The sequence below is a fragment of the Nothobranchius furzeri genome, chromosome 10 (genome assembly GCF_043380555.1).
Source record: "Nothobranchius furzeri strain GRZ-AD chromosome 10, NfurGRZ-RIMD1, whole genome shotgun sequence".
Classification (NCBI taxonomy): domain Eukaryota; kingdom Metazoa; phylum Chordata; class Actinopteri; order Cyprinodontiformes; family Nothobranchiidae; genus Nothobranchius; species Nothobranchius furzeri.
The window spans coordinates 42,642,238-42,664,951 of NC_091750.1; the positions used below are offsets into that span (position 1 = coordinate 42,642,238).

The window sequence follows — 22,714 nt, forward strand, 5'->3', positions numbered from 1 at the left end:
TCTAAACATTAAAATAATTATTTCATTTTCTGTTCCTCACTTCTGATTACCTTCAATGGTTTCTGTTTGATGCAACCACCAGGTACAAAAACTGATTTTATTCAGGTCATATTTTTTAAGTTATGATAAACTTATAGTTTTTAGATAAGTTAACTTAAAAATTATTAGGTAATCAGTTTCCTCGTAAATTTTGAGTTTAGTGAATTTATTCAGGGTTGCAGTGTATCCCCCAACGTGTTATTTTTAAATTTAACACTTAACTGAGTTGCTTAGATTTAACTCTCCATATCAACACTGACTCTTTGGAGGTCTTCACTCTCACATAGTGAGACTGGACTGTGTAAGTGTTGAAATAACACTGTAGATTTAACACTTTTGATTGTGCTGCGTGGGGGCCCACCTAGATGGCTTGTACCTAGGGCCCAGAATTCGGTGATACGCCCCTGGTCACGAGAAATTGATTTTATAGAAAATGTGTGCTGGTAGGTGGGCTGTCCTTTATTTAGAGACACTGAGCAACAAATCCACTGTCCCAGGAGTCTAGTCGTGAGCTCAAAGTTCTACCCCAGCTTCTGTGGATTAACCGATTTATTTTATGGGATTCTCTTGTATCGCGCGCGCGTATGTGTGAGAAAAACGGAGCTCTGTCCGTGGTACTGAAGCTCGCCGCTCCTTATGTGTGACACCTGATGATTAAACTCAATAAATACAACATTAAATAAGGTCATGAAACCGGATCTATCTGGTTTCAGGCGCTCTAGCTCGTGAAACCTTGTTTGCATATGCGTAATAATCCAGACTGCGCTGCGCAGAGAAAAACTGTGGACTGATGAACACGGTTCCCCTGTTTCGACAGAGAAGCTATGACGCGTTCACCAATGTAAATGTGCCAGAGCAGGCCACCCCTCCTCCTCCTGCCCAGCATACACACAAACACACAATTGTGGCTGCGCTCCGTATCTCCGTGGCAGCCGATTCCGAGGACAGAAAGCAGCGCTGGTCCTTTCAGACTGAAGGGGTTTGGGTGTGAGGCAGAGAGCTTATATAACGGGACCAGGGCAGATGCTGAGCAGCACCGAGGAGCCTTAGTGGAGAGAATCCGTGGAAGGAGCGATCGGAGCTGTCATGGCGCGGTAAGGAAGCAGAGCTCCGCCGCTGAAGGTAAAACGGGATTTGAAGCTCCTAAATGGTGGAGGGAGGCGCTGAGAGGGTCTTAAGATGGATGCGTGTTGATGCGTGTCCTCCACCGGGCCGTGCGTATAGCCGTAAAGCTCACCAGAGGGTTTGAGGATGCGCGTTCACGGTGAGTTCGGACAGGTTTTTCAGGAGTTGAGCAACTTGGGTGTCCGTCCGGACCCGATGGTCGTCGTGCAAACTGTTGCTCCTCTACTCTGGAGCATCACCACAGCTTCGATGGAGCTGACGGGCATGAGGGGTGTGTGATGGTCACCTGCTCAGCCCGCGCCCAAGGGTCAGGCTGGTGCTGGTGATGGGGCTGGTGCTGCACAACAATCACCGCAGCTCTGTTATTATCACCCAGCAGCAGATCAATCTCATTATAATCCCCTTTCACAAAAGCCCATAAAACCCTCTCAGAGCTTTTATCACTTCATTTTCCACTCTGATCACCCAGACTTAAAAATGGTGCGGAAAGATGTTTGTGGTATAAGCACAGGATCTGTCAGGACAGGAGCTGAGTGAGATGTGTATTTGAGCCTTCTGGGTTTGGAGGTTTATTGTTGTGATGCAGAAGAAACGGGCCTGAGACACTAGGACTGTTGTTGTTTCCCTTAGGATTATAGAGTCATCGGAAACATGCATGTGTTACCATGATTCAAACACGTTCCTGCTGATTCACTCTAAATCCATCTGGTTGTGTTTCATCTTTACTTTGTCCCACAGCTATACCTCAAAGATCTTCCCCAGCTTGGATGTGGGACACCTTCATTTTGGAGCTGCTGCAGCGGGACTGAGGGGTGAGAGTCGGCATGTGCACCAGTAGGAGCTGCACATCTGGAAGACCAGGAAGATGCTTGGTGATTTTGGTGATTCATGAAATTGACTTCCACTGAGGTGGGGGGAGTGTGCAGCTATGTTGGTGCCCCTCTACAAGCTGCTCTGCTTCTTGAAGAAGACTCAAATGCTACTGCTCTGCCTGGGTATCGCCTATCTGATGGCTGGCAGCATCCTGCTCCTGCAACGCTCCACCATCAGAGTGGTTCAGACTAATCCAGCGGGCCTGCCGCCCTTGTTGTCTCTGGCTGCACCTCCGGCTGCCCGGGAGACAACAGGACTGGGCACGAGGACACGGTCCAGATGGGCCATGGCTCAGGCTGCGTCTGGAGGGGGAAGCAATGTGAACCAACAGTGGTCTGGTTCCCGAAGCCTGGGGGTCCAACACTTACATCGTCGCTGGTTTCACAATCTACTGCCAGAGAGTCCAGAGCAGAGGGTGTCTCTCCTCAGGAACTCCAGGCACAAAGGTAAAAGCTACAGAGATGCAGATCCATATGGTATATGATTTATAGCTTCTAAAGCTCCACAGCTGCTGTTTTTTAGCCAAGAGACGAGTGAGGCTTCACCAAATCAGGACCACAGGCTTCAGTCACGTTGGGATTAAAATAAATATACTCATGAATGAAAAGTCATCTTCCTAACAGAAGTCTTGTTCTCTAGGCCATATGCACGTCATTTTCTGTTCAGTCTAAATGGTGTGTGACATTACACACACCTGCTGTCTGACAGAGCATCACAGGGTAGAATGTAAATGTGGAGATGAGAAAACTCATGTGAAGTGTCATGGTGAATAATGTATGCCATACAAGTGTGCTGCTTGGCTCAGACAGCCGGGAGGTCCACCCCCTCCTCCCAGAGCTATACATAGTTTCATTCAACATGTTGTTGGGGTGACGGTGACACAGGAGATTAGCGATCGCCCCAGAATCAGAAGGTCGCAGGTTTGAGCCCTGCTCAGTTTGTCGTTGTGTCCTTGGGCAAGACACTTAACTCCCCTTGCCTATCGGTGGTAGGCGGAGAGGCCGGTGGTGCCTGTGCTCGGCAGCCTCGCCTCCAACAGCGCGTCCCAGGACAGCTGTGGCTACATCGTAGCTCATCACCATCAGCGTGTGAATGTGTGTGTGAATATGTGAAAGCGCCTTGGGGGTTCCAGGGCTCTAGAGGGTGCTGTGTCAAATAGAGGCCATTTATGATATTGATCATCATGGCCCAGAAGAACCCTGAGCTGCATGTGCATGACATTTCCAGTGTGAATGCAATAGACCCTTTAGGGGAGATGAAGAAGGGAGTCATTTTGCAGTCACTCACATTGTTGTGTCTGTCATCATCATCATCATCATCATCATCATCATCATCATCATTGTCGTGGAAACTAAATAAAATAAAAATAATATTAATAATAATAATAATAATATACTGAACAAAAATATGAACACAACACTTTTGTTTTTGCTCCCATTTTTCATGAGCTGAACTCAAACATCTGAATATTTGTCTGCATACACAAAACACCCATGGCTCTCATGTATTGTTCTGAAATCTGTCTACATGTGTGTTAGTGAGCACTTTTCCTGTACTAAGGTAATCCATCCCACCTGTCAGGTGTGGTATATCAAGGGGCTGATTAGACAGCATGAATAATGTACAGGTGTGTCTTAGACTGCCCACAATAAAAGAACACCCTGACATGTGACAGTTTTACTTTAGTGGGGTGGTGGGACAGAAAAACAGTCAGTGTCTGGTGTGGCCACCATTTGCCTCACGCAGGACAACACATCTCCGTCACAAAGAGTTGATCAGGTTGTTGATTTTGGCCTGTGGAATGTTGGTCCCTTCCTCTTCAATAGCTGTGCGAAGTTGTTGAATACTGGCAGGAACTGGAACACACTGTTGTATACACCAATCCAAAGCATCCCAAACATGCTCAATGGGTGATATGTCTGGTGAATGCTGGCCATGCAAGAGCTGCTTCCAGGGATTGTGTACAGATCCTGGCAATATGGGGCGGTGCGTTATCATGCTGCAACATGCGGTGATGGTCGTGGATGAATGGCACAAAAATGCCAATGGAATTAGCATGTTCACCCCATGCACGTGTGGGTTTCTCTGGGTAAATAATGTTCTGTTGAAACATTTTTGTTCTTACCTGCTGATCAACACACTGAGCACACTAAACACAGCATTTATTAATGAAAAGAATGTTTGTTGCATGAAAGGATCTAGAATTGGTTGTAGATATGAGTCATGCTTCAAGAAAATGAAGGAAACCGATTCCCTTAAGTTGATGGAGAACTTAAAATGGATAGATGATAGATAGATAGATAGATAGATAGATAGATAGATAGATAGATAGATAGATAGATAGATAGATAGATAGATAGATAGATAGATAGATAGATAGATAGATAGATAGATAGATAGATAGATGATAGATAGATAGATAGATAGATAGATAGATAGATAGATAGATAGATAGATAGATAGATAGATAGATAGATAGATAGATAGATAGATAGATAGATAGATAGAACCAACCATTGGGATGTTGGACATCACAGATGGTCCAGCAGAAATAACAGGATGCCAAATCAGGAGTATTATAAGGCTTTGATCCAGACTGTGCTGTCATTTATCGGCTCTCATCCGTCCAACGCAACCTTCTTATTTTTGTTTTACAGCTCAAGTGTTTGGATAAAAGCCCAAACGCCACAGGTTAAAAATCTTTGTGAATCTGAAGTTTTTAAGTTGCATGATAATGTAAAATTATTGTAATTTCTTGACCAGATCATTAAATAAAAACCAGCAGCAGCCTTGTAAACAAGATGCTGCTCTGTGACTGTCACCCTGCAGCTCTACACACCTGTTACAGGACAGTCAAACAGTAATAATGTACAACACGACTTACACCCATCACCTCTTTAGAACCTTCAGTTTGTTTTTATTCCTACAGTTTTAGAGAGAAAACAGAAATAATTGCAATAACAGGAAAGGTTTTCATCACCAGTAGGGAAGAATGAAGATCAGAGACGTGCATATGGAGGAAACGTTATGCCTTACAGGGATGATTCTCTGATTCCTTCAAATGTAAACTACATGTCAGAAGCAGCACTTTTTAGAGCAGCAGCTAAATATGAAAGGAGGTCTGCGTTAATGCTCTGTAACATTTGCTGATATTCATCAGTTATGATGTAAAGGTGGCTTTGTGGAGGACTTGGTAGCCCAGATGGAGGTGAGTGTGCCTGGACTTTTAATCAGTAAAGGATCAGAATCGGTGTCGTGCCTTGGCGTTTTGATGACGGTTATGAGGATTTTGTAGGTTTAGCAGGAACACGGTGAACCCCCTCCACTCTCCTTAATGGACCTATGCAGTGGCACACGTCCTCATGCCTGCCATCCTATCAGTAGCTGTTTTAACCCGGCCCTGCAGGGAAGGATGAGCTCCAGCAGCCATCTGTCTTTGTGTTTAAGAATGCTGCACAACGTCACACCTAAGTGTCGTCTTTTCAATCTTGTTCGGATATCCAGGCTGCTTGGCTGCTTCTTCCCATTAACCCCCACCCACAGCTGCCTGGGGCCTTCCTTTCTCTTTGATTAAAGAACTGGTGTGCCCTGCTGGGGAGGGGAGGGGAGGGGGGTGTCTCACCTTGAGTGATGCCTCTCGTAGATCCTTCTGCCTCTCCTGGCCCTTAGAGCCTTTAGGTGCTCCTCAGCCTTGCCTCCTCCCAGCAGGCTGGATGGGCTTTGGAGGACACAGCAGACTGATTGAATCACAGTTTTGCTTCGGTGATGGTTGGCTGCAGGAGATTACATGCTCCATTGCCTGCTGCCATCTTGTCTGCGCATCATGCAGCCACTTTTCTTCAGTCCCAGTCGCATACTCATCCAGCTCTTTCTGTGAAGCTCTGAGGTATAGATTCATTCTGAGCTGGTGAAACTCACAAAGTAAGTTAATGATTAGTTAATAAAATTCAAGTAAAAAAAACCTGTGAATTAAACTGAAGCCAGTGCTGAATGTGCTTGCATGCCACTCACCAGAAGACAGAGCATGTAGCATATAAAACAAAACACATCCTTTCCCAGGCCCAAAGGGAAATATGGCATTGAAGTCTGCAGACAAAATAAGTGCATGTGCTGCTTTCTGTGGAGAATCTGGTGTTCAGAAATGATGCTTTTGTGTGTCGGCGGAGTGGCGACTGATGGAGCAGCGTGGCAATGACAAAGATAACATTACAGCTCTGAATATGAGCAAGTTTTTTTTCTATGGTGGTCAAATCTTGTCAGCACATCCTAATATTCTGTCACAGCCCATTAAGTCTTACTGTTTTGTCTCTGCATGGGTAACTTCAGTTCCTGTGAAAGAACAGGGTCTTAGAATAAAGCAGTTTTCAGAATAAACTGAATAATCAAAACAGGAAACAAATCTTGGTAATTAGGAATAAGATGGATATTAAGGTGTTTGATTAATGTCTGTGTGATGACGCAGGAGCTGCTGTGTGACCCCAAATCAACCTAACACACACTCTTCGCTCACATCAGATGGTTTTGTTTGGCTTCTTATAAGTTTTAACACAGATCCCTGTTGATATTTGAGCCTTGTGGTGGCTGGTTGGTGAGTTAAATCTCTGTTCTGCTGTCCCTCATCTTTAGAAATACTCATCTCTTAGTGTCATTTGCTGACTGGTAAACTGTGGGCACTGTAGGCAGGGCAGTGAAACAAACCAAATGTGTAACTTTGCATTTTGGTTCCAAGCCATCATAAAAAAACAACACAATATTTAAATTATAATAATATTCTCAAAATCACATTGTAACATTCTAATTTCAATGAAAGCTTTGATTTTGAAATAATTTCCTCTTGTGCATTTTGTGATATTTTAAAAATTCGGCAAAATCCAAGATACAGAATGAGGGCAAAACACACTGGTGGTGTCTAGTGCATTAAGAATACACCACAGTCATTGATAATTATGACTCCAAGGGTTTTTCCTGGCTCAAATTGAGGCAGAGGTGGGGTGGCGAAGCATGGGCAAAGGAGCTACTATCGGACATATCTGTGGAGCTGTGGGAAGAGGCTTTGTCTCGGGTTCACTCCTGCTCTATAAATACTCGCTATCGATTGATACAATATTGTCATGGTCTGGGTCTGCATCTCACCTCATGTGTCTCCTTTTGTCCTCATTCGTCTCTAGGTGCTCCTTTTGTGTCTTCTAGCGCCCTCATGTGTCGTGTCTGCATCTTCCTCATGTGTCTCCTGATGTTCCCCATTTGCCCTCTAGGTGTCCCTCCTCAGACTTCCCTCTCCCAGGTCCTGTACTCTCTTGGCCCCCTCTTAGCCACGCCCCTGTAGTTTCTTTCTGTAGTGTTTTCCTTTAGTGTCAGCTTCCCCTTAGAATATTAGTTATGGTTCATGCCTTCTGGTCTTTTGTTTTTCTCTTAGGTCATTTTCCTTTGTTACAGCCTTTCATTATTTAGTGTGTTTTTTCCCACCAGTGTTTTCTTCCTCCTCCCTGAGTTAGTAATTGTGTTCACCTGGTCCCTCTCCCACACACCTGCAATTCATCTCCCTCTCATCCCCAGTCTTTATAAGCCCTGTCTTGTCTCTGTGTGGTTGTCGGCCCATTGTGTTTTTGTCAGCGTTGTTCGTGCTCTATGTGAGCTTGTGTCTTCAGGTTTTTGGTGCTCTTAGTGAGCTTTCGGTGTCCTGTGTCCCAGGACTTTTGTTCCCAGACTTTGGTGCTCTAAGTGAGCTTTTGGTGTCCTGTGCTCCAGGACTTTTGGATTTTGGCTCGCTGCCTTATGGATTTATTTTGTTTTCATCCTGCCAAATAAAGGATTTTTACTTTTACCAACTCCTGCCTCGAGTCATCCTGGGCAATCTGCATTTTGGGTCCTAATCTTCCCCACAATGTGACAAATATAAGGTGATTCATAGATTGCACTACTCAAAGATAAAGCTGAACAGAATTGTCCCTGTGGTATCTCCCAGATGCAGCTCTGCTGAGGGGTCCTTGGCCCATCATTTCTGGTTTTGCCCTCAACTGTATGGTTTCTGGACTGCAATTTTCAGGTGTTTTTCTGACCGCTATTCCAGAGACATTCAACCAGTCCACAACCTTGCAGTACTGGGATGCTCCACTGACAGTCTGGCATTGGCACCGGAAATGCAGTCGGCTCTGCAGCTGGGTATGGTGGTTGCTAAGAAACTTATGCTACTGTCTTGGAAATCCACCACACCTCCAAGCTTTGACCACTGGCTCAGGGAAATGATATCAGTGATCCAGCTGGAACGTATTTGCATGTACAGGCTGGACAAGCGCCACAGATATGAGAGAGTTTGGGGCCCCTTTTTGGCTCAATACAAAATCATTGTGCAGTCTGGATGACTGCATTACTGTTGACTTGGTACGGAGGGTGACTTGGTGATGGTTATACACATTTAATTTCTGTCTGGCAGTCCCCCCCCCCCCCCCCCCTTTATTTATTTTTGTTTTGTTTTGTTTTTGGCTTGCTTTCTTGTCTGGTTCCATTTGTGGTGTATGTCTTGTATTATAACATTAAAAATGCAATAAATATAATATTATTAAAATAGACAGACACGCACACAGTTTTTTTCGTCGTACTGTTCAGCCCTGCTCTGGTATGGAAGAGCCTGGGGTAAATCAGGACGACAATAGCACCAAACATAAATGAGCACCAACTAGCGAGAAAAGCAATTATTGATCTTTTTCTGCAGCAGTTTTAGTGCTTTTCGGTGTGCTGCTGCTGATACAGTGTCCCTATAGTGGCACAATGCTGCAACTGCAGTTAAAATAACATCCATATAGCTGGGGGCAGAGTGCAATCAGGCTGGGGCGGCAAAAAATTAGCTGGAGGCAGCCGCCACACAAATTTGAACGCAGGAAAAACCCTGACTCCTATGTGTCTCTGTCTGTAACTTCTAGACAGTTCCCAAGCACCAAGTACCCAAGTACTTTTGCAAAACCACATTTTTGTTCCCACTGACTTCCTGCTTGGACATCCGGACTTCCCCAGCAGCTCTTGTCTGCTTTTACAGCAGCACAGACTCCAATTTTAATCTGCTAGGGTCTACACATACCAACCCTCATCTCTGATCATTTTACAAATATTTATTTGATTCTGATCTTGAATAAGGCTGATGTTACACACGTCTGTGGTAGTCTGTATTGATTCCAGTGTCATAAAAGTAATTTTGGCTTCTGAATACACTTAACAACTCAACTCGACCACCTGCATACATACGCTAGAAGGTGTAGTAGCAATGTTTTTCTGTTGTTTTTTTTTTTGGCATTTTTGTTTAAATGCTCTTTACATACAGATGGAAACAAAAAAAATAAAAGGTTTTATCAAATAAATGAATGATTTTAATCTCTTCTGAAAGGTCAAATCCTGGAAAACCTCAACTAGAGGATTTATGCTTACAAAACCTGTGGTTATTTGTCATAAATAACCACAATTTAAATGTGACCTTTTTGGACAAAAATCACTTAAAATGTAAAATATCCTAAATGACTTTTATTTTTTGTTAAGTTAAATTATTTGCAGTTTATTTGAGTGATTTCTATCTGGGGTTTTATTTATTTATTTTTGGACAATTGCAGGAACCTACATCGGATGCTTCCTGCATAATTCCAGTGAGCGAGCCTTGGGAGGAACCATGCTTTATGACCTGCGTAAAATGACCAGCACTTTGTGTCAAGACACCTGCTCAGAAAGGTAAAGTGTTTCCTCACAGGGGCAACAGAGGGGCCGCTGTGTGAGCTCAGCTTCCTTCATCAATGGCTCCTGTATCTTAGGCTGGTGGAGAGTCAGGTGGCTGGGGAGGGCTGGAGAATGAAGAGCAGGCTAGAACAGAAGGCTCGATCAGTCTCTCAGAAAAGGAAGTAGCAGTGTGTGTGTGTGTGTGTGTGTGTGTGTGTGTGTGTGTGTGTGTGTGTGTGTGTGTGTGTGTGTGTTGTGTGTGTGTGTGTGTGTGTGTGTGTGTGTGTGTGTGTGTGTGTGTGTGTGTGTGTGTGTCTGTGTGGGGGGGCTGGTAAGCCTAATGAGCTGACCACAGCAGTTGGTGAATAAATTGCTGGTTGGAGGAGTGCTTTTTCTACAGCCAAGGTTTAAAAACCAACCAAAAGAGTCTGTGTGACCTGATTCCACAACTCTGGGATGATTTTCTATCAAACCTACAAAAATTCTAAAGACATAGGAGGAATCATTCACTGCAAGCTCAAAGAATGACCCGCTTGAATTATTTCTTTTCAGACAGAGCAGCCAGACTAAAACTGAGCAGCAGAGGACTCAAGGCTGCAGTTGCCACTAGCGTTTAAGGTCCGCTGAGTCCATACACACCCTCAGCATCAACGTAGGAAATATTCCTGCTTGTTACCTGAGTGCAGCAATTAATGCAATGAGCAACAGTAAAAAGTCAAGACAATTTATGAGGAAGCTTCAAAGGACATGCATGAAAAGGTCAGCTTTGATGAGGACTCTGTCTTTCCTAACGAGGCAGAAAGACAGGAAGGATGAGTCACCGTGGCCTTGATGTAAGGAGCAGAACAGAGGTTACTGCAGTTCAGCCGTGAGAGAGCAGAGCGTAGTCCGTAAAGAGCATGAGGAGGTGGCGTAGGTGCACCAGCGAACATCAGGATGCAACAAAGTTTGAGTCGATGGAAATGGTAAATGGCCTGTATTTGTATAGCACAACCCACAAAGGTGCTTCACAACACAATCGGTTATCCACACATTCACACACTGGTGATGATGAGCTACAATATGGCCACAGCTGCCCTGGGGCACCCTGACAGAGGCAAGGCTTGCAGAACACTGGTGCCTCCGGTCCCTCAAACTACCACCAGGTTTAAGTGTGTTGTTGCCCAAGGACACAACAGCACCATTCAATGGTCAGAGCCGGGATCAACCCTGAAACCTTCCAATTACTGGACAACCTGCACTACCTCCTGAGCTGCTGCTGTCCCCTAGAATGAAGAGTTTGGAATCTGAGCCTCTATCTCTCTCTGTGTGTGTGTGTGTGTGTGTGTGTGTGTGTGTGTGTGTGTGTGTGTGTGTGTGTGTGTGTGTGTGTGTGTGTGTGTGTGTGTGTGTGTTTATGAGACCAGTGGGTACCAGTTTGCAGGTCTGGAGTATGGAGCCGAGTGTCACTGTGGGAACCGGATCAGCAGCCCGAAGGCCCCGGAGGAGGACTGTAGTCTGGTGTGTCGGGGAGAGAGGGGGTCTCCCTGCGGTGGTGTGGGTCGCCTCTCAATTTACAAGGTGGAGGAGCAACTGCCAGGTCACAGAAAATGTGAGCCAAACCCCCCCCCCCCCCCCCAGGACAGATGCAGCTCTTTAATTTACCCAGATAAGTGAAGGCCCGAGGTCAGAGACACTCACTGGTCTGATGGAACTCAAACGTGCATGTATAACATCCCTGAGGTGTGTGTTTTTGAGTTGAACCTTGTCAGTCAGGAGCTGTTTCAGTAAAGTGGGCCTTTATATATTTTTAAATGAACAAAGACGTAAGGCTTTCTTCATGTTTTTAATTTATTTAAAATAATAATAATAATAAATGACGATAAATTTTCTGCAACTTGCCGTTAAGTCAAACTGTATGGAAACATTCTCTATTAGGTGTTTTTGGCACCAATTATGAAATTTGTGTCCCTGGGCTTCCACCTTATCGTGGTGGAGGAGTTTGTGTCCCAATGCCTATGTTTACATGTAGCCAATATCCGGGTTATGATCGGGTTAAGGTCGGTATTCGGGTTTCTGAGTTGATCAGAATAACCCGTTTACAAGCATAAATAGAAAGAGTTACCCCTAACTTGCCTAACCCGATTGAAATGCGGACGTTGGGGTAGCGTCAGGATGTATGGACTACGTCAAGACGCAATATGCATAATTTACGGTTCTTCTTGTTCCGGTATCCGTGAAAACAACAACATGTTTCCCAGTTCGGAAGAGATAGCGACCGCGTTTGTTTGCGCTTTAGTGCTGGTAAAAGTGTGGTGCTGTGCCGCGACTCGCCATGTTGCTCCCAACTTGTTGTTTACTTCCGGTGTTCTGGCACATACAAGACGTCTCGCTACTCAAAAGACCAAGATTCCTTGCGAACAGAGCATGCGCAGAACACACGCTTTGATGGGGATTTCCCGATATGCGTTTACACGACCAAACATTCGGGTTAGAAAAGGGTTACCCCAGGTGTAGTAACCAGGTTTTTAGCGGTGTTTACATGGCCGTGCGGAACCGGGTTATCGTGAATATTCGGGTTTTAAAAGGGTTACTGGCTGCATGTAAACGCACTCAATGATCACAGGAGCTAAGTTTTCTGAGGTTTTTTGTCTCTGGTAGGGTCACCCATGGCGAACAGGTCCTAGGTAAGGGATCAGACAAATTGAACAGTGTTCCCTCACTCGGACGCAGGTCACAGAGGCCCCCTTCTGGATCCAAGCCTGGAGTTCGGGCACATTGGTGAGCACCTGATGGCCGGACTTTGACCCATGGAGCCCGGCCGGGCACAGCCTGAAAAGAAGACGTGGGTCCTCCTTTCCTTGAGCTCATCACTCATGGGAGGGTCAAAAGAGGTTGGGTGCAGTGTGTGTCGGGTGGTAGCTTAAAGCAGGGACCTTGGCGGTCTAATCCTGGACTACAAAAACTAGCTCTTGGTACATGGAATGTCATCTCTCAGGTGGGGAAAGAGCTGGATTTGGTGGTTGAGGTTGAACGGTTCCGGCTAGATATAGCAGGACTCACTTCAACACATGGCTCTGAAAGCAGTTTCCTCGAAAGGGGTTGGACTTTCTACCACTCTAGAGTTGCTCCCACTGAGAGGTGTGGAGCAGAGTTTGGCATACTTGTTGCCCCCATCTTGGTGCCTGTATGTTGGGGTTTACCTCGGTGAACGAGACGGTGGCCATTCTCCACCTTCATGTGGGGGGGGACGGGTCCTGACTGTGGTCTGTGCTTATGCACTAAACTGCAGTTCAAACTACCCACCCTTTTAGGAGTCCTTGGAAGAGGTGCTGGAGAGAGGTCCTTCAAGTGACTCCCTCATTCTGCTGGGGGACTTTAACGCTCATGTGGGCAACAACAGTGAGACCTGGAGAGGTGTGGTTGGGAGGAACGGTCCCCTGATCTGAATTGGAGTGTTTTTACCTGTCATGGATTGTCCATAACAAACACCATGTTCAAGCGTAAAGGTGTCCATATGTGCCCTGGCACCAGGATACCTTACCTTAGTTCAATGATTGACTTTGTTGTCAGTTCATCTGACCTGCGGCCGCATGTCTTGGACACTCGGGTGAAGCGAAGGGTGGAGCTGTCAACTGACCACTACCTGGTGGTGAGATGGCTTCAATAGTGGGGGGAGGAAGCCGGTCAGACCAGGCAGGCCCAAACGTAATGTGAGGGTTTGCTGGGAATGTATGGTGGAGTCTCCTGTCAGAAAGAGCTTAAATTCCCACCTCTGACAGAACTTTGAACACGTCCCAGTCCGAGTGGACCATGTTCCGTGCTTCTATTATTGAGGCGGCTGACCGGAGCTGTGGCCGCAGGGTGGTTGGTATCTGTCCTGGTGGTGACCCTTGAACCCGCTGGTGGCTTGCTCTCTCATTTGATTAACCCGTTCAGGGTATCGGGTAGTTTTCCCGTTCCTCTGCAGACTCTGAGCCACACCGGCTCCTCATGTCTGCTCCTCCTCTCCTCTTCCTCCTGCGGTGCCAGCCCTTCTGACTGATTGTCAATTGGAACAAGGTGTGCCTCGTTGGGCAGCCAACAGCCCCTCCCATCTTGCAGTCTGCCACACTCTTCCACCGCTTGCTCCAGGCGGGGAATATCTCCGGTCTTGCCGAGTCCCCCAGAACCGGGGAAGTATTCGCTGCTTACCAGCTGGGCCCCCAGCACCGGTCGGGTCCAGATCGCCTCTTGCCTTCTGGTCAGTGACCTGCCGGCCTGAGCTGGTTGATCTGCTCACTCGACTCCCGTAGTCCATCTCCATCATAGGGCAATCTCGCCATTCGTGCTCCACCTCACCTCAATTCTAGCATCGGGGGGTGGAGGTTCCGTGCAAGGAGCTGTCACCCGCTGGCTGTTGTCCTGTCGCACTATCATCCCTCAAGGTCCCTCTCTAATGCCGGGAGGTTGAAGTCGTCGTGATGCTGAGGTTGGCCGTTCTGGCCCTTTCTCCCATCCTTGGACTGCCAAGTGGTCCTCAGCCAGGTTCACAGTGGCCTTCGCGTCCGTGGGTCGATGACACTGGATCCACTCCCTGGTCCTGCTTGGCATTGCCTCTACAAACTGTTCCAGGACCAGTGTGTCAAGTAAGTCCTGCCCCCCGTCTGACTGGAACTCCCAGAGCTGCTGTGCAAAGGCGAATGGTCGGTCTCCCATTTCAAGCCTGACCTCTCTGAACCCGCATCATAATCCTCCGCGGTGCAGCCAGTCCAGTCCAGTGTGGCTTGCTTGATGTCCCTGTAGCCGCGGGACGTGGCGGGTAGGCTTGCTGTTGCAGCCTGCGCTTCTCCTGTAAGCATGGGAAGTAGGCGAAGGCCCCACTCCTCTGCCAGCCACCGGTTTGCATCTGCAACAGCCTCGAAGGTCTCCAGGAATGCTTCCAAGTCATCCTCTGGCATCATACAGTACAGGATAATTGGTGGGCCTCCTGCTTTAGCGGTTGTGCTGGTAAAAGTGTCACTGTCCGCTCCGTCAACATCCACAGGATCGCGTCTGCTGCTCCACCTGTTGATGCAGTCCCTCCATCTGTTGAGTACAGCGCTCTGCCGACTCACAGTTGAGTTGCGCCATTTCTGCCAACATCTGGCCTAGCACTGCGACCAGTGGGGGCGCTGTTTCATGTCCCGGCTGCTGCATGGTCAGTCGCCACTGATTGCCGTGGTTGTGGGTGTGGCCCTACCTTGGGTGCCAAATGTAGCAGTCTCGGCTACTTCTCCAGGGTGCACACATGCACAACACAACACTGTTTCTGCTTACTCTCACATTTTATTAACCTGTTCAGGGTATCGGGTAGTTGTCCCGTTCCTCAGCAGACTCTGAGCCACACCGGCTCCTCATGTCTGCTCCTCCTCTCTTCTTCAGAGAATCTCAGAGAATCCAACTAACAATGTAGTTTGAGTGTTCCCAGCACAACACATCCCTTTGTTGAGGTCAAGCAGCTTATCAATTACGCCTAACAGCTTCTGAATTTTTGACACATTAAGAACCTACCTGCTCCAAATATCAATGACCCAGTTATCATGAGTCCAATTACATAAACATCTTGCATGTTTTCTGAGAACAGCAGTGACATACACATAATCTTCCACTCACCCTGGGAATCCATCATGTATCCAGCTGAGTGTATTCTGTTAGGGCAGAAAGGGACTCCCTTTGCCATTCCTAATGTGGAGAATATTTCATCACTTGCATCGACAGACCGGCTGACCAGATCTGTGGTTAAAAATAAATAAATCTAAAGAAAAATGTGGAGAGGCCCTCCAAATGGACTGACAGGACGAAGACAGCAGCAGACAAGACAGGGTTAGGAAGAGGGAAATAAAAAGTGTCTGTTGTCCTCGAGAGCAGGAAAGTTATGGAGTTTGCCCAGATATATCCAAATGGGGCCCACCAATGTATGCTGGCTGGGAGACGACTAAAGTGTGACGGAAGTGAAAAGCGCCTCAATCACTGCTCTGATAGTCTTCACTCCTGTCTGATGTTACGGTATCTTCAGCTATGCTGCTGCACAGATGGATTCAGATGGTTCTAGATGACATTTGGATGTGAAGTCACTGTAAATGCAACATTTTTATAGTGATGACATCCTGTTGAGGATGGACACGTCGTAAAAAGACCTAAAACTGACCCAGAAACAGGTCAGCTGCTTTAGTTATAATAGTTATAACACCGTGGGCAACATGAATCCTCAGCTGACCAGTGGAAGTGATAAACACAGAATTTAATCAAACAGAAAAGTAAAATCCAGAAGGATCCAGAAGGGGGCCTCGGTGACCTGCTGTTTCTATGCATTTGTTGCTTGTGGTCCTGAAAACAATTGATCCTGATCAGAATCTAAATCAAACCCTCTACATTTCAGTCCTCCAGCCAATTCTAATCCTGATGTGTGTTTCTGTTGTTGCAGTCAGAAACATTTACCACCGCGGATGCTTCAAGATGACCAAGAGCACCACTGGCACTTTCCCCGTCTACTCATTCCAGCCAAACCTCACCATGCAGTCCTGCATCGAGACCTGCACAGACAAGGTCCCAATCACTGTCAGCTTCCTCCTGCTTACACACACACACACACACACACACACACGCACACACGCACGCACGCATGCACACACGCACACACACACGCACACACACACACACACACACACGCACATGTGCATGTGCGCACATGTGCGTGTGTTGGGGAAGTGCGACAAACTGAAACAGGAAGTGTGTGATGGATTTGATGCTGCTGACCCTGAGATGAAACAGAGAAGGATTCTGGGAAATCTCTGTGTTTGTGCTTTCAGGAGCTGCCTCTAGCCGTGTTCAGGAAGCCGCACTGTTTCTGCACACAGACGTCGTCTCTTTTTAGTGTCAGCCAGGCGGAAGACAAGCAGCTGTGCGTGGAGAGATCGGACCTGAACCACACTGCTGCCGCTGCCTCCACGGGCCCAGCAGAGCACAACCACTACCAGGTGTATCACACTCCTGTGCTCGGTGAGGGTCTCATTAAGAGGATGAAACCGGGTCATCCCGAGCTGGTTCCAGGCAACCCGTTGGATGATTCCGTTTATTCCCATCCCTGTCTTCCCTTTTCACTAATCACAGGAAAAGCTCCGATCCGATTTCATCCTATAAAATGTCATTTAACAATAAGCGCTGGTAGGAGTGGTTGGTACTCTTGAGTGTTGCATCATTTCTCTGGGGAACACCACTCAGTAAATGACAGATGAGGAAATTATACCTGAGAGCTGTTTTCACCTCAAATTTCCTGAAATCTCACCTCAGATCCATTTTACTACTCCTGCAGTCATGCTGCCGCTTGTGTCACACGAGGCTTTCTGTGTCAGTTGTTCTGAAAATGGCTCCGTTTGAGCTTTCTGCCTCTACTGTGAATGTGGCTGACACTGACAAGAAAAATAACTTTTGTTGCAGACTCCAGGTGCAAAGAGAGGATGTTTCTGCCTCAGAGGTCTGCCTCCCTGGTGGCTCTCTCTAGTTTTCCGGGTGCAGGCAACACCTGGGTCCGGCACCTGATCGAGCTCGTGACCGGCTTCTACACTGGCAGCTTTTATTTTGATGGAACTCTCTACAATAGAGGTAGATGGGGCTCACCTGTTGAAATGTGCAACTCTTAGCTGAAACGTTTCCTGTAGCTGAAAATTTCTCCAGGTTTCAAGGGGGAGAAGGACTACTGGAAGAGTGGCCGCAGCATCTGTGTAAAGACTCATGAGAGTGGTCAGAGGGACATCCAGATGTTTGATTCTGCCATCCTGTTGATCCGAAACCCATACCGCTCCCTGATGGCTGAATTCAACCGCAAGTGCGCCGGGCACTTGGGACATGCCACCGATGCTCAGTGGAGCAGTAAAGGTGAACACACACACATACTTGTGTTTATATGTTTGTGTGGATCTCCATTGACTTCCATTCATTTCAGTGACTCAGTATATAAAAGAACACACACACACACACACACACACACACACACACACACACACACACACACACACACACACACACACACACACACACACACACACACACACACACACACACAGAGGTCTGAGCAAAAAGAAGATTGTACACATCAGTAATGTTAATATGTTAGAACAGGATTTCTGGGATCAGTCTCTCAGGAAAACACAGGTGAACAACAATAAAACACCAGAGTTGCCTGCTGTCCAGGGGCGGCGTTAGGCCCGGCTACTTGGGCTGAAGCCCCGAATGTTTTATGAAAAGCCCCGGATCTAAAACGTGGAAGTAACATGCAGTACCAAAGTCCAACAGAGAGGGAGCAGCTGGCAGTAGTTTGTATACAGCCTGCCTGAGCCTCCACCACTGAAGAAGCCCTTCAGCAGCCAGCTTCTTCTACAGTCTCTGCCTGAAACGCATGAGTGAAGATGGACATAAGGATGTTTTTTAGACCAAAAGTACAACGACAGAACCCCAGCTTTGATGAGACTGGTGTTGACTCAGGTTTGTGAGTCTTATTTGAAAATATTTGTTGTGCTGCTGGTTTGCCTAAAGTTAGCTTACTATCAGGTAAAGTTGTTGGAGAAAGAAAGGGAATATTTACTATCATCTCACACTAAACACTAACAGGAACTATACTCCGCCCTGAATATGCTTAATATGTAGCTTCAGATTAAAAATTATGTGGTACAAGACAAATATGTATGTTGACTAGTGCGTGTCACGTGTGTGTGTGTGTGTGTGTGTGTGTGTGTGTGTGTGTGTGTCCGCGCGCAAGTGCTAAGCCCTGGATCTTCTTCAGTCCTAAATCTGCCCCTGCTGCTGTCTGATGTTCTGGGAATCCTAAATCCATCCATTTTTGGGTGCTTCTCCGGAGTCAGGCCAGCAGCCTGAGCAGTGAGGCTCAGACTTCCATCTCCCAGCTAGTGAAAGGCTTTTTAAGTCAAAGCTCCTAAGTTAGAAACAGCCAGTTCTAAAGTGTTTTCTTCGCTGCTCCACATGAGATTAATTCTGATTATTAGACAGTAAAGAAATAAAACCCAGGGAGTCAACGTGTTGTTTGTAACAGCCCAAACTGTCTTCTGTCATCCACAGAATGGCCCGAGTTTGTCTCCAGCTACGCGCCGTGGTGGGCCTCCCACACTCTGGGCTGGCTGAAGTTTGGACGGCGCCTTCTGGTGGTGCATTATGAGGAGCTGCAGAGAACTCTTCTCCCTCAACTGCGTCTAATTGCAGCTTTTCTGAACGTCTCTATCACTGAGGAGAGACTTCTTTGTGCACAGAGCAACCAGGATGGACATTTCAGACGCTCGGGGGCCCAGCAGCCCTCCACCGACCCTTTCACTCCTGACATGAGACAGATGATTGACTCCTTCATTCTCTCTGTGGACCAAGTACTGCAGAGCAGGAACTTTAGTGGACTTCCACAGGACTACCTCCCAAGATGATGACCTGACGACGTCCTTCAGATCCTTCTGGTTAAGGAGACACTTTTTGGGAGAGACGTTTTGCTTCAAATGCTGATCAGGAAGCAGCCACAGGCTGACGGATGCAGCAGGTCGCTGGAGAATGAACCCAGTACCATTCACTGTGAACTGCTACAGAGAAACTCGGGATCCTCCAGCTCTTCTCACTCAGCAGAAGGTGTTCACACACCTACAGAGACTGATTCAAGCATGAGCGTCAAAACATGAGTCAGCAGTCTTTGGTGTTTTTAGGATTTAGCTGCAGAGAACATTTGGAGTACTTACTCCACATCCATGATCAGAAGATCCACCTGCAGACAGATGATGAACTCAGAACCACTGTGGGTCAGCTGTTAAAGGCCCAGCTGGATGAGAGGATCAAATTCAATCCTCTGTGGAGAAAGTCTGAAACTGCTGCTGGCGAACGGCCCCTCCACTCTGTGTGAATTTATAAAAATAATTTAATTTCAATAAAGATTTGAAATGAGTGTAGCTTTTTTCCTGTTTTAATTATGTCCCAGATCTGGTTACAGACAAGGATAAGAATCTGTTCCTTTACTCTGAATCGGAGTCTGTAATCTTTTAGATCAGATTTGATTTTTACAGTTACAGAAGATGGTCATTACTCCACAAACACAAACTCAGCCACAACGTTCCAGCCTGTCAGGAGAAAAGGAGCCGCATCTCGTCAAATATTTGCTTCTTCGATTCGTTAGTCCACTCAAATCTTGAGTTAATGTTTAGACTGGAAAATTAGTTTTAACCCAGTTAACCTCTTGAACCCCAGGCCTTTTTTCAGAGATTTTCTTGAAAAAAACGTGCCCAAAATGAATTGAGTATATCTCATAAACTACAAGGTTCATTTGAGCTGTTTTGGTATCAAAATAAAGGTAAGACTCTAAAGCTTACTCTGAAATTCTAACGAGTATCGCTTATCTCACTGATTGAGAGTAACAGAATCTGGAACACAGCAGAAATGAGAAATAAATCTGTTCCGCCTAAAAAAAAAACACTTTGATGTTAAAATTCCTTCTAAGATACCTAGCTGCAGCCTCAAACATCTAGAAATCCACAGAATAGAGTATGAACATTTGCTGACCCACAAACCATGGAAAAAAAGGAAGTATAGAAAACTTAGAGAGGTTTTAGTTGATAGAAATCCAGGCGGAACCTCTCCTGGACCATTTTGGCCACCTTTTGGCACAGTTTGTGCCGTTGGGAAATTCTCAGGTTTTTTCTTTAGGTTCTTTTATCCTTAATTTTTTATCTTATATTAGAAAGTTTTTCCATCTAAAAAAAATGGGTTTTCGGGGAAAATCCACCCAACATATTTATCCATTCAGAATAAGGGAAAATCATACAGAGGAATTAATTTGTCTCCTAATGGAGCAAATTTATTAACAATAAAATGTAAAATAGAATTTCAGAACAAGGAAACCATGAAAACTGATCAATTATACATAAAAATAAAATAATCAGGTTGGCCATGAAAATGTAGAAATCACTCACTGTCAGAGCTACACAAACAAATGTGAGGTTACCACGTAGTAAAGATGAGCTTTGGAGCTTTTCCTTTCCTTGGGTTTGGAGCAGAAGAAGATGGGCTTGGCCATGCGTGTTGCTGAGCGAAGGATACCTGTCCAGGTGATGGTGGTTGGTACTCCTCATCCATTTCATCACTATTCACTGTAAAGTCACATGGAAAATAAAACATGTAAAAAGATATCCATTCACAACAACACTGAGGATATGCTTATTTGGACAGGATTGTGTACATAAATATATATATATATATATATATATATATATATATATATATATAAATATATATATATATATATATATATATATATATATATATATATATATATATATATATATATATATATATATATATATATATATATATATATATATATAACCAATCATGACAGGGTTGGCTGGGTAAATAGCAGCCTGCATGTTGACCACAAGGTGGTGGTACAGGGCTTCTGGTGAGGAGGCAACCTCTGATCTGGATCCAGGGTTATGATAGAGCAGCCAGTCTTCAACAGGACCTCCATTTGATCAGCAGACTCAGTGTTTCCATCCTTGTAGAAATCTGGGGAGCATGTGATTATCTTTAGTCAGCATGTGAGATCCATTTGGAGCTGGTTCTTCTGCCACATGTGTTCTTTTTGTATTCTCTGGTGTAAAGAGTTGTCAGACACTACTGCCTGACATATGTCTGTCTCTGACTGCAGAAACCTGAACAGATGATGTCCTGCCTCCTTAGACAGAGAACATGCTAACTCTGTCTTCTCTGTTCCAGCAGGTGATCAGAACACAGCTGACGTCTTTGAGACGGGGCTCCATGATGGACGTGTGATGTGTGCAGGCACAAGTGAGCCTGTGAAGATGGAGACATCTGTATGCTCAAGCTTCCTGGTCCTGCAGCGTGCTGCTCAGTGTTCATGGCAGGACACGAGGAAGTGCACGCTCATCTCGTTGTGAGGAAAATCATGAGAGGCTGTCAGAGAAGGACAAATCAATTAAATCACAGTCCAGAAACTCTAAACCAACAAAATTCTCTATCATTGAGCATCATCACTACACAAAGAAAAATGATCAGAGTCACCTGATTACTCTCCAGCTGTAGTAGGTAATCAGAAATCACAACGTGTGTGTGTGTGTGTGTGTGTGTGTGTGTGTGTGTGTGTGTGTGTGTGTGTGTGTGTGTGTGTGTGTGTGTGTGTGTGTGTGTGCGTACGTGCGTGCGTGCATGCGTGTGTTGGCCTGGAGACAGGCTTTAGCTAAAGCTGGTTTATATATATATATAAAGAGAGAGAGATACATATATATATATATATATATATATATATATATATATAGAGAGAGAGAGAGAGAGAGAGAGAGAGAGAGAGAGAGAGAGAGAGAGGAAACCCCAAGGTCAAAGTGGAAAACACCCCCTGAGGTGGTAAAGAATGAGTAAGCCAGGATGCTTTGGGACTTTCTGATTCAGGCCAGCCAGCAAAAACATGATGGCGGACCAACCGGACATTGTGGTGGTGGACAACAGAGGACAGCCGTTGTAGTTGATGTGGCTGTCACGGGCCCGCTGGTGAGTGAATGCAGAGGTGAGGATCCATATGCGGGTGCAAAGGCAGGCAGGCAGGAAGGGTTTACAAAAGGTTTTAATAATAACACGCTGGACTACTGAAACAATGAGCCAACAAGAGACACAGAACTGAAGGGGTTTAAATACATGAGGGCTGGGAGCTTGGGTGATTGGAAAACGAGAGGCAGCAATTAACAAAGACACATGACTGAACAGAATGGGGAGACAGGACAGGGTGTGACAGTGGCAATACCAAGTGACGGTAATATCAGGAAAAAGGAACATGAGAAACTAGAGAAGTACCAGGGCCTCAAAGAAGAACTTGTGAAAGCCTGGAGAGTGAAGACATCGGTGGTGCCCATGGCCATTGAGGCACTCGGGGTAGTAACCACCAGACTGGAGGAAAACATCAGACATCTCAGTCCAGAAAAGTGTTGTT

The 22,714-nt window shown here is 45.9% G+C and overlaps 1 protein-coding gene across 3 annotated transcripts; it reads left to right on the forward strand.

Moving 5' to 3' along the window:
• Nucleotides 1-808: 808 nt before the first annotated feature.
• wscd1b (WSC domain containing 1b) lies at nt 809-22,714 on the forward strand. Of its 3 annotated transcripts, none has more exons than XM_054730453.2 (9): nt 809-1,133; nt 1,903-2,483; nt 9,636-9,750; nt 11,142-11,326; nt 16,160-16,281; nt 16,545-16,734; nt 17,173-17,337; nt 17,410-17,610; nt 21,490-22,714. In XM_054730453.2, the coding sequence occupies exons 2-9, from the start codon at nt 2,093-2,095 to the stop codon at nt 21,669-21,671; spliced, it is 1,551 nt and encodes a 516-aa protein (XP_054586428.1). In that variant the 5' UTR covers nt 809-1,133; nt 1,903-2,092; the 3' UTR covers nt 21,672-22,714. The 3 variants fall into 3 exon arrangements, with proteins under 3 accessions (XP_054586428.1, XP_054586427.1, XP_015815622.1); XM_054730452.2 differs by lacking the exon at nt 21,490-22,714 and adding an exon at nt 18,808-19,670 and having other exon boundaries at nt 839-1,161; XM_015960136.3 differs by lacking the exon at nt 21,490-22,714 and adding an exon at nt 18,808-19,670 and having other exon boundaries at nt 839-1,133.

Excerpts from the sequence above, each read along its gene's own strand:
- wscd1b (XM_054730452.2), top strand. The coding sequence starts at position 2,093 with ATGTTGGTGCCCCTCTACAAGCTGCTCTGCTTCTTGAAGAAGACTCAA. Across the intron at positions 9,751-11,141 it reads CAAGACACCTGCTCAGAAAG|TGGGTACCAGTTTGCAGGTC; the intron begins GTAAAGTGTTTC and ends TTATGAGACCAG. Across the intron at positions 16,282-16,544 it reads TCGAGACCTGCACAGACAAG|GAGCTGCCTCTAGCCGTGTT; the intron begins GTCCCAATCACT and ends TTGTGCTTTCAG.